Raw genomic sequence first — 12,657 nt, 5'->3', positions numbered from 1 at the left:
TCTTGTTCTTCAAACTGTATTCCCAGAAACCAAACTGAGGTGCAAAAGAAAGATTTCTAAGTTTGTTTTTTAGGTAATTGGAAATTGAAAGAACTGTTGTTACATTCGATTATGTCTATTTAACCATCACTCATTCCTGCAACGGTTTGTAAAAAGTAATCTGTGGCTTGTTAATTTTGTGTATACATAAACTGGTTCACTGAAGACAGAGGTAAGAAAGGAATTTGCAACCAAAGACCCCTACCGTGTTTGAAATGTAAATTTGTGCCCGAAAAAGCACATTTATTGATTTTCTAAGATAGGATGTCTAACATACCCATCAGCTGTTGTGTATTCTGCGAAAAAGTAATTTTAATTTGCAAAAGTTTTAAATCAAATTATATTTTGAAAATAAAACCATGTAGACGAATTCTTTGAGTGTTGACCAAGCGCCACTATAGCTACAGTTCATTTTTTAGAGATTGTCGCTATTTTCAATTGAGAGGTATAGTTTCTTTTGCTCTCCAGTTTGTCACATGACAAATGTTGAAATGGCTACCTACTTCTACATTCAACTTCAAATTGTTGATACTAAGTGTTCCAATTGGACTCTTGAAGTTCTGTGATAAGTCTGATGTCAGATAGGATTCCACATTAAGCATTGATGGATATCGCTGATTGTCCTATTGACCATTTAGATGTTGACTGTATAGATAGGAACCAGTCGTAATTGATGTCATCTGTAAGTCTACCTTGGCATTCAGAAAGAGATAAAATACATTACCATGATCTGTCTCAAAAACTTATAGGGCATGTTTTCAATTAGTGTTGCCAATGTAGTTTTGCAAGACACCTTAGTGTCATGTTTTCTGCATAACTAAAGGTAATCTCTCATTCTTGAGATGGAAAAGTTTACACCACCACTTAACTGTAAATACATTGATGCCAATCTCTCCAGTTCCACGTTATTACATTTTAATTACACCGACTGTTTTAAATACAATTGATTCATCTAGATTTGAATAGCCGTTCAGTTGTTCTGATGTCGGAAGAATTTTATGCCTCTACTTTGGTGGTAATTGTATGGTGGTTGGCCTCCCATCTGTACAGCCTATGCGTTAGAAGGGGCGAGGAACCATTGATCATCTCACCTTACGAAATGGATGCTGCGTTGCCCCTATAATTTCCTGTTGAATTTATAATGTTTTCTACGTTGATATCTCAGGAAGCCAGGATCACCCGCTGGTGATGGTGACACATACATGTTCATCACAGTGGCTTCACTTAGTGCATCGGCGTGAGTAGGTGTTCAACATCAACATCAACACCACTTTGATGTTCAATATCCCCGGTAGCCAAGAACCACCAGTAACCAAATGTGAAATGGCGCTACTTTAAGTAAAGTGCACGGACAAATCCGTGTGGTATATCATAGGTTTCCGGCAGCGCCCAATAAGGACATCAAACATGACAAACGTTTCGGTTTTCATTGTATGAGATATGATTTGAGGCATTTTGGGGTATTGAATATGTGTGTGAAAACCTTTAGAAGGACATGTGCAGGACTTACAACATGATATGTGATGCTAGTAAGACCATCAAAGAACACGATGAAGATAAGAGAATTACAGCTTATCTGACGCCGGGTTCTCACACCCACTGATACGATGAGGTGTGTAGATGTAGCTTTGATGTGCACAAGATTTAGCTTCTGTTTTGACCACTCAAAGAACAGATTGGTAGATAATTGGCGAGATCCGCCGCATCGAGTTTATGCCAGCTTCCCGTCTTTGAACTCGCGAGGTCCTGCTTTCTTCCCTCTGGCGACGTCCTTCTGTGTTTCGCTGGTCATTGAGTGTGTGTTGACGAGATCGTTGCGTGGCACCTGCAGGGTCTAGTGAGTCAAACAAGTGTAGGTATATGTTCTTCAGATATTCCGTTATTCGCACCTTAAAGTCTTTCAGATGTACAATATCCTCTCAATTTCGCTGAAAATATATCGTCACCCTTTGTCTTGCCGATGACGAAGAACGCACGTTACGGGAAGACATATGTCACATCTTATAGATTTTGTGAGCGTGTAAGGTCTTTAGCTGCTTTGAACACTATTTCATGTGTCAGCTTAAGGTAAAGTCAAACTGGTGCGATCGTCTGATCCTGGTGGCTAAGGGACGCAACTCAGATAATTACCTCTTTACCGTGGTCATTTCTGCAAACGTTTGAGGAATTACCACGGTACGACTTCGAAATGAACGTATTACCATCGCGGAATTAACGCTGTACATCTGCGAAATTAACGTGTTACCATCGCGAAATTAACGTGTTACCATCGCGGAATTAACGTGTTACCATCGCGGAATTAACTGGAAGAGGGTTTGCTGGGAGGGAGAAGGAGGGGGGGGGCGGTAGGGGTAAACAGGTGCCAGTGGGTTTGGATCAGTTGGGTGTGTTTTATCAGTTACAAAGTGTGCGATTTATCTCCTGAATACTTACCTTTGTACCTAGCCCGAGTAGATATGTCTGTTTTAAGTACGTAAGAAATACGAGCTGAATAACAGACCGTTAATACCATTTGATATTTGGACCATTTGATATTGTTGGCAGGATATGGGGGAGGGGGGGGGGGCATTTTGAGAGTAAAAAAATGTTCCAGAAAAAATATTATTTTCTCATATTTAAAAAAATATTTTGACTGGACATACAGTTCTGAAAAAAAACCTCTTCGGTCCTTCTTATCAGCAAAAATTGAAATGTTTTGAACCAGTGACGTTAAGATTTTCTGTTACTAACATAAATTCCAGCCCATGTGTAACCACAAGGGGGCGTCATGGTCAGTACCTGGTCACACCACCTCTTGCAGCCGTCACTGCTCGACACCTCCTTGGCACAGATTGCACAAGTCGTAGGATTATTTCGTGTGCTTCGACATTGCTCCTGTAAGGCTTTGGCGAGTTGTGCCAGTGTGTTGGGACGCTGGTGACGTTGACGGACGCGTCGATCAAGTTCGTCAAACAAATGTTCAATTGGGTTGAGATCAGGCGACTTGGACGGTCATGGAAGGACATTGATGTTCTCATTAACAAGGAAATTAACTGTTGCACGTGCTGTGTGGGGCCGAGCGTTGTCATGTTGGAACAGCTCCCTCTGGCGGTTCAAAGTTGGGAGGAGGTGAGGACGCAGAATTTGGTCTATGTATCGGTTTGCTGTAAGATTGCCCTGGACATCCACTAACTGTGATCTACACGTGTTGGATATGGCTCCCCACACCATGACACTCCCTCCACCAAATCGGTCCACCTGTTGAACGCAGTTCGGCGCACAACGTTCATGTCGACATCGGTATACACGTTGTCTTCCATCCCGTCGTTGAAGAAGAAAACGTGACTCGCTGAACCAAACGCGTCGCCAGTTCCTGAGATCCCATGCATGTACTCTGTTGCACCACCGGACACGTCGTTGACGGTGTAGACGTCGCAAGACAGGTCCAACTTTTGGTCGTCTCGCTCGAATTCCCACTTCCCTCAGACGATTTCTGATGGTTTGGTAGGAAATTTTTCGCATACCAGTGCGGGAATATCGATCCCATAGTCGCGATATGGTGCTTTGTTGAACGTTGAAGTGTCTGGGACTCCCCTGCTTCCAAACGTCCAATGGCGCTCTTTCGGTCAGCTGCAGTAAATCTGTAAATCAGCTGCATTTTTCGATCTCCGTTCACGTCAGAAAATTCGTAATGAACTGATGAATTTTGTACGGTCTTTTATAGCCAGGGTCTCTACTCCTGTTTCCAACATTTTGCACGTGCATTGTGCTGAAAACCTTTTCTGAAAGCAATTTCCATTTTTGCAATTTCCTTTTTTGCTGATAAACGTTTACAAAAAACATTTTGAGATGTGTTTGCGCCCAATGCACAACAAACATGACATGATTAACGGGAATCAAAGATAAGAATTGTCTTTATGACGATTGCTGGGGAAAAAAATCTAATTGGAATTCTCAAACCCCTAGGCGTTTCTTTTTTTTAACAGTGTAGTCAAGTCTAGATGACTGCAGTTTCAGGAAAAGAAAATAGTATCAGGGTTCCTTTGTATTATGTTTTAAGATAAATTTAAAACGTTTTGAACTTGAAATGAAAGAAACAATACGCTTCCAGGTTATCAAAATGTCCAACGCTGTTAACACGCACGCACGCACGCACGCACGCACGCACGCACGCACGCACGCACGCACGCATGCAGACCTATTTTACAATTGAGATGAATGGTCATGAATGATCATGAATTTATCAATGTCAGTTTGTCAAAGTGGTGTCTTTAATATAACAATTCATCCCGTTCTTCATTCCAATAACACAAACATTAATAACAACATGTTTTCAGTCAGCAGAAAGGCACCTGTTTAAGTTGTATTTTGTTTAGTTAGCTACACTATAAATAGAATTCATGCAAATATCGACCTTTTTGTCCTTTTAAGATATTTAAGAAAATCCATTAAATCAATAAAATGATTTTCAACTGGTGTTCCAATCTGTCACTAGATACCAGGCACCCACACGTAGGTTTGTCAGCACCATACCCGTGCTCCTGGGTTTCAAAAGAAGTGGTAAACGTCTTAGACCTGCATCACTTCGGGCTTTCCTCCCACATTAAGCTGACACGCCGTGATATAACTGGAATACTGTTAAAAGCGGCGTTAAACCCAACTCACTCACTCACTCCAGTAAATTGATCTGTATAAAGGTAATTCATATGATAGCATTTCTTTTAGAATGAGAATCGGCATATTTTCTCTATATACATGTATATATGACTGTAAATAGTGAGTGAGTGAGTTGTGGTGTTTTAGACCGTTCAACATTCATGCAATACTCCGGCAGAGGACTTCAGAAAAGGCAAGTAATGAATAAACCAATATGATTATTCTAGTTGATGCTGAATTACTGTTTGTCAATACATCCATGAAGTATGGATACATCTGACTGACAATCTGGTTTGAATGTCTTGAAAATTGTTCGAGTAATACCTAACCATGTTATCAGAAGATGCAAGACAAGCCTTCAGAGTTGAGTAGCTGGGAAAAGCAGAGGGCGGGCTTATCATTTCACAATCGCGAACAAAAAACATTCGGTGATCACTTCATGCAAAGCGGGCGTTAGGTCAGGTGTTTGACTAATGGGACATAATGGCGAACACATATAATCTGTGAAAAACAGCGTCTTCACCAAAGTTTACTCCTCCATGTAACGGTCCCTTAAAAAGTGGAACCATTTCAGATTTTTAAAATGGTTCGACTTCATCGCTTCTCCATTGCATCCATCACACCCCAGCAACCGACACACGACAGAGAGTGTAAAACATGAAGCTATCCATTATCGTCTTACGTATCCGACACATTCATGTTTGAAAAATAAAGTGTTTGTCAGTCGTGCCAGATGATAGTGTCATACCAAAAGTGTTAATATACAGAAGTATGACTGATGAACAGCGTTATGAAAGGAAAAGATTTGCTTTTTGAGTCCCAAGACTCAGTTGATGTAACCTTCTTCAGTTCAACAAGGAGAAGGGACAGACCTGCCTCACTGAAGGGTGTCCGGAAGAAACTCTAAGAGCCATTCAGAATGGCCCGGGGGAGGTTCTAGGTGCCACGCCTCACTGTAGGGTGGCCTGGGGGTATATTTATGGTGCCATGTGCACGTCGTACTGTAGGGTAGCTCTGGATTATTCTAGGTGCAACACCTCACTGTAGGGTGTTCCGGAGCTGGTTCTAGATACAACGCCTCACTGTAATGTGTTCCGGGGCTGGTTCTTGATGCAACACCTCACTGTAGGGTGTTCCGGGGCTGGTTCTAGGTGCAACACCTCACTGTAGGGTGTTCAATTGTCCAAGGTTAATAATCGGGGCCATTCTGGGGTCTCATCACACGAACAGGGAGGGGGGGGGGGGGGGGGGGGGGGGAGGGACGGTTACAAGGTTATCATTAGATGAAATCGAGCCAATGAAAAGCTTGTGTAAATGCCCACATGTCTCAGAAACAATAGTGTATTCACGCAGACGATGTATTATGATATTTATAAAAGAGACTCCGGCACTCTTATAGATACGTCTTAGTCATCAACAAAAACATAGCGGTAAAACGTGAGAGGATTTGAATGCGGAAACAGGATTTCTATCGTGCAAAGTGATCCACGTTTTCTTCCCACTGAGAAGAGTGGGGTATTCAAGTTAAACTGTTGCATGGTATCTAGTGAGTAAGCTAGCACTATATATCGGCATCAGTCTGGACTAGTACAAGCACACACACACACACACACACACACACACACACACACACACACACATTCACAATTCAGTGCATGCGCGTCGTTGTATAAGTGCACTTATCTTGGACGCGCAATTAAACCCAATTTCACCTCACCTCTGATTACTGTTATATCAAAGTACAGTACAAAGTATCTCTACCCAACGCGATTTCTAATATGGTTCATGCTTGCGGTCAAATAGCGAAAACAAATCTCCAAGTTTATAATTGCAACTCGAGTAAGTGGCTTTCTGCTTCCTTCGGCGCAGGTAATTTCAGTTCCCGGCATCTATCAACGTGTCCTGAAAACATGATTATCTTACAAATTATTTTGCAAATGTACCACACAAAACAACCAGGTAGTTGTTGCATTTCTCTACACTTGATATTCAATTACGAGGTGAATGTTTTTCAACACACTGACATGTTTTTCTTTTATTTCAGATTCATTGCAATTCGGTATCCCCTGAGAGCAAAATATGTGTGCACCATCACGCATGCGCGGCTGGTGGCGGTGCTTGTATGGGTGTTTTCCTTCATCTTCGCTATCCCCATCATATTTGGCAGGGTGAGTCAGACATGCTTTTTTATCCATCAACACCCAAAGTGAATGTTGCAGGTTAATTTGATAAAGACGAGAAGAAAAGATAGTGAGAGTGAGTGAGTTTGGGTTTAACGCCGCTATACATTATATTACGGCGTGTCAGCTTATTATGGGAGGAAAGCCCGAAGTGATGCAGGTCTTTGACGTTCACCACTTTGGTCACTTCTTTTGAAACCCACGGGCACGGGTATGGTGCTGACAAACCTTGAAACATAGCCGGCGCGTGGCGTGATTCGAATCCACACTCATAGTTTCCTGGCCTGTCCAAGGGACGCAACTCTGTACCGCGAATGGTGGCTCCTTACTAGACTGGGACACTTGTGCCCGAAGAGAAAAAGAAGAACATTCTTCAATTCTGTGAAATTTGGGTCGTCAAATCCGTATCCAGTTGGGGACCCGTGAAGATCCGGGTAGAATAGATCTTCAGTAACCCATGCTTGCCCTGAAAGACGACTATGCTTGTCGTAAGAGGCGACTAACGGGATCGGGTGATCAGACTCGCTGGTTGATGCATGTCATCGTACCCCAATTGCGTGGATAGATGCTCATGATGTCAATCACTGGATTGTCTGATCCAGATTCGATTATTTACAGCCCGCGGTCATATAGCTGGAATATTGCTGAGTGAGGCGTTAACCAACCAACAAACAAATAAACAAAGTACCCAGTTGGGGCCACTTGCGATGTCAGCACGACAACAATCGTAATAAACCTTTTCCATAATCATACATAAACTAAAACCTTACTCCATTGTATGATTAATTCCGACAGCGAAAATATCGTAAGCATGTGTTAAAAAATTACTATCAAATAGTGATGATTCCAGGTGTTCGCGAAAAGGTGGGCGTATCCTGCCCCACCGGTTAAAGTTAAGTCTGAGTTAAAGTATAGCGTCACGATCGCCGCAGCGCTGAGGCCACTTCGTGCGCGTGCCCAAAAGTTACATGAAAAAACACTTCAGGCTACTTACAGATTCTGGTATTCCTTGACTTCACTCTTAATGACCACTCTTCACTCCACTCCTTCACTCTTAATGACCGGTAGAATGGCATTTCGACCAAATGTTGAGAATAAGAAACTTTCATTCGCGACATATAGATGTATACAACTCAAAAGAAGTTAAAGAACACCCGATTTTTTCATATTACTATAGTTAATCTGTCTTGGCATGTGAGATTAACTATAGTAATATGAAAGAACTGGGTGTTCTTAAACTTCTTTTGAGTAGTATATGTGATGCCATGTCCGTCATTGAAGGCTAATCGCCAGCTGTAGGATCAATGAGGGTTATCGACGGCCAAACTTGACGCCCCTGCCTAATAATAGGCCAAGAGCATAACCTCAAAAGAGGTAGTAGAAAGATTGATTTTTCTGGAGATTCAAACTGATGCTCTGTCTTACAGAACCTGATACAAAAATATCCAATACAGCCCATGCAAGTCTTATAATGTTTGGCAAGTCTAGATTATTGCAGTATCAGGAAATGAAGAGAGTACCTGGACTCCTTTTTATCATATCTTTATTCAGATATTTTAACAACTGTTGTTGTTTTCTGTAAGTTATGAAACTAGAAGTTAGTCTAGCACTGGCACAAAGTTCCCCAAATTCCCTCTGGGTAGCACTGGGACTTCGTGCGGATACTTTAGCTCAACAGGTCGACGTTATGCATAAAAGTATATTTTATTCTATGCATTTATAGGGGGCACCGGTGGCCCAGTCGTCTAAGGCGCCGCGATTCGCTGTGCATAGTTGCGTCCCTTGGGCACGCCAGAAACCAATGATTGTGGGTCCGAATCCCGTTTCGCCCCGATTATGTTTCTAGGTTTGTCAGCACCATACCCGTGCTCGTGGGTTTCACCGAAGTAGTAAACGTCTGAGACCTGCATCACTTCGGGCTTTCCTCACACATTAAGCCGACACGCGGTGATGTAACATACTGTTAAAAGCGGCGTTAAACCCAACTCACTCACTCACTCACTATGTATTCATACATGTACACGCTGCGACATCAAACAGATTATACATTAACTCATGCAAACATACACTATCATTCTTCTGTGTGGGAAGTGTAGGTATCGGCCTCGCCGGGAAAAGACACCGAAGAGACGTTCGGCCAAATTGTGTTTGCAGCATCTCACTCAGTATCAGCATCCCCATCTCAGTGTCGTGTTCCGTAACAACATGACGTCAAGGGCGTACCGCCATGCCTTTGGGTAACTGATGGCATCGGTGATATATTAAATGTCAGCGTGTAATGGTGACGGAATAGAAATCAACGTAGAGATTGCGTTATGTGTATCCATGAGATACGATCTAGCCTTGGGATAATATCGATTGCGCATTAATAAACGTTAAGGCAAATAAGTTAGTATTCAGGGAAATATAAGTGTCATATTTTTAAAGTTTCGCGAAGAATAGTTTTATTTCTGCAGGTTAATTTCAACCAGTGATCATTATATCACCACCGCCATACAAATCTCTAGACAAATTTGATCTAAAAAAACTGAATCATGTACGATTTGAATTTGAAATTGATTTGATATATATTTAGATACACACGTGTCAATCAAGGTTTTTCATTATCTCAGTTTGGACTCTTATATTTGGCAAACCTCACTCACTCAACTATTCAGCCACCCACCCAAAAACACACACACACATACACACTCACTCACTCACTCACACACACACACTCACTCACTCACTCACTCACCCACACACTCACTCACTCACTCACTCACTCACACACACTCACTCATGCACACACTCACACACACACACACACACACACACACACTCACTCACTCACACACACACTCACTCATACACACACACACATTCACACACACAAACTCACTCACACACACACACTCACTCACTCACTCACTCACACACTCACTCACACACACACTCACCAACCCACCAACCCACTCTCTCACTCTTGATATCACTGTCCACAATAAATCCCCGTTAACATCGTCCCCCTGACTTTAAAATATAGGGCACTGGTAACTATGACTCTGGTTCAACATTCCGTCAGAATCGCGTACAGGCTTTCTTCGTTTTCATCAAACAGTTGACGCTGCCGTAGACACCAATAAACATTGACAAACAATCAATATAAACATATAGACTTTGTAGGAACACGATAGTTCATTAATAATTGCATCAGATATTCCGTTTGAGGGTATTCTTTGGCACTTTTATAAATCCAAGATTAATTTGAGAGGATTCAATTTATATGTAGAAAAATGCTGTGAAGATATATTACCCTTAAAAGATCGTGTAGGCGTTGTATTCGATCATGTGCTGGTGAGGGGGTCGTTTATAGTCAGTGTCATATTTGCTTCTACAGAATTCGATGTTTCCTCATTGTTAGGAGAAGAAAGTAGCGTTTACATGTCGACAAACGTTGCTTGCCAGGAGAAGAAAATTCTTGAAATATCAATCAAATGATCGGTCCCATAAGTGATGACTATGGTTATTTTACTTAAATAACTCTATGTTACCTGATTTTCAGGACAGTCGTTAGTTTACGTGACGACAACGTTGTCGGCATCATTGGACGAGTTTTACCTTCAGATTTCGGTGTTTTCTGATTACAAGAAAAAGAAAGTAGCAATGACGTGACTCCAAATGTTGTTCGTTAGGCGCAGAAAGTCGTGTTTAAGTGACGATAAGACTGTTGCATTACGGGTCCAGGTGTACCTTCAGAAACTGCATGCTTCCCGGTTACTAGGCCAACAAAGTAGTTCTGGCTTGGCGACAAACGTTGTTTGTTTCATGGGGCAAGATTCTTACAAAAGTTTGTACATCAGTTTTTCGATTCATACGTCAATGAACCGAAAAATACACAGTCAATGTTTATTATTAAATTCGACAACGAAATCATACAATAGTTTAACCAAACACTGTTGTTTATATTAAAGCAGTTAAAAATGACGAGATTGATAAACATTCCAGGTGTAGGAATACATACTGTGGCGTGACATGAATCAGATTATTGTATCATTTATGCACATATCTTGACACGCCTACAAAGTTGGTAGCCAATCAACGGAGAGTAGAATCAAAACAATGTTCACTGGACCTGTCAATAAAGGCAAGAGGCGACAGTCAGACTGTATGGAACCGGAAAAACATGTCCGAGAGAAGGTGGCTGTTTCAAATGACATGTTCAGCTGCCGCCAGATTCGAACATTAATTCCCTGAGAACGGGAAGACACAGTTGAAAAAATACTAATTAGAAATGAAACCCGAAGACATGAAAGTTGTGGAAGGCGAGTGGGGAAAAACAGTCGAGCGAGCCTGCACGTTGCTGTTTCTTTCCTTCTCGGCTTTCGGTCCCAAAGGGTTGCTTGGACAATGAATATGCATGGATTTTGCTAAATGTCCTGTGCATGACGATACACGTGAGCAGAGAGGGAATTCCCTCGACTGTAATATTGGATTCCCCGACATTCAGTAGTAATACAAGTAGTCCGCTTCGGTGGGCGTGGCTTAGTGTTTTACATTCATTGGGAAATATCTGCAATAAAACGTGACCAATTCAGCTGATCAGAATGCAGGAATTTCAATGAACACAAGGAATGTTATATTTTCATTGCAACATAACACTTGATATTTCACTGCAGTGAACATAACACTTGATATTTCACTGCAGTGAACATAACGCTTTGACGGAACTGTTGTCATACAAGAGTTATCTCCTCGCAAATTGTCCCCCTTTATCGTAAGTGTCTGGCCCGTACACAAACTGTTGACTTCCTTTTTTACATTAGTTCCGCATTGACCAGGCAAACTAATAACATATGGTCATTAATGGAGTTAATATCGTTTCTTGACGTTTGTTATTGTCTTGAAATTTGTTTGTTATGCAATGTAAATTTCTCATTTAACTCGTCAATCGACACTTCGTTTGGCAAAGCGCCTTTTTTTAATTTGACCAGGGTTTATCCCTTCGCTTTCCTATCTGGTAGGGAGGGTTTTAATTTGTTTGGAAAAAGTAATATTCCGGTAGATAACTACACGAAGGGTATAATATTACAATTAATAGGATATACCATGTGTCGAGGGATATATCATGTTTCTCTCATCTCGTGACGGGGGAAAGGAGACATTTCACTCGACACATGAAATAGCCTGTATAACTTTCGTATTTCACAAGGTCGATAAACGTCATGTGTTTTAAAGTTTGCGGGTGGTATTGCGTATTCTCTCCCCGGAGGTTGCCACATTTAAAACCATTACAAACGAGTGTGCCTGCTATGTTTGTTTGACACAGAATATATCTTTCAATCAGTTCTTCAGGAAATGCAATTTATTTCTTTGAAAGAGGACAATTTACGACCGACAACACATTCCACTTTTCAAGCCTTTTCTAAAACGGACACGGGTGTATTTACAGGGGGCACGGGTGGCCCAGTCGTATAAGGTGCCGCAATTCGCTGTGCAGAGTTGCGTCCCTTGGGTACGCCAGAAACCTATGATGGTGGGTCCGAATCCTGGTTCACCGCGATTATGTTTCTAGGTTTGTCAGCAACATATCCTCGTGCTCGTGGGTTTCACTGAAGTGGTAAACGTCTGAGGCCTGCATCACTTCGGGCTTTCCTCCCACATTAAGCTGACACGCCACGATAAAACTTGAATACTGTTAAAAGCGGCGTTAAACCCAACTCACTCACTCACTTTTCTGAAACAGACATTTTTTAGAATAAAAATAAAAGCGACACGACCCTTTCCATATTCCTAGGAAATCCATTGTACGATTGTGACTATA

The 12,657-nt window shown here is 41.8% G+C and overlaps 1 protein-coding gene across 2 annotated transcripts in view; it reads left to right on the top strand.

Annotated features, from left to right (window-relative positions):
- The window catches only part of LOC139478649 (allatostatin-A receptor-like), a 129,267-nt gene that overhangs the window by 88,897 nt on the left and 27,713 nt on the right, over positions 1 to 12,657 (top strand). For both annotated transcript variants that reach the window (XM_071261209.1, XM_071261210.1), the window contains exon 4: positions 6,719 to 6,842. In XM_071261209.1, coding sequence (XP_071117310.1) covers positions 6,719 to 6,842 — 124 coding nt within the window. The remainder of the gene's footprint in view (positions 1 to 6,718; positions 6,843 to 12,657) is intronic.

The sequence above is a fragment of the Haliotis cracherodii genome, unplaced genomic scaffold (genome assembly GCF_022045235.1).
Source record: "Haliotis cracherodii isolate W230 unplaced genomic scaffold, xgHalCrac1.p SCAF_4, whole genome shotgun sequence".
Classification (NCBI taxonomy): Eukaryota; Metazoa; Mollusca; class Gastropoda; order Lepetellida; family Haliotidae; genus Haliotis; species Haliotis cracherodii.
Note: the sequence above shows the minus strand (reverse complement) of the source record. Positions and strands in the feature narration are given on the sequence as shown.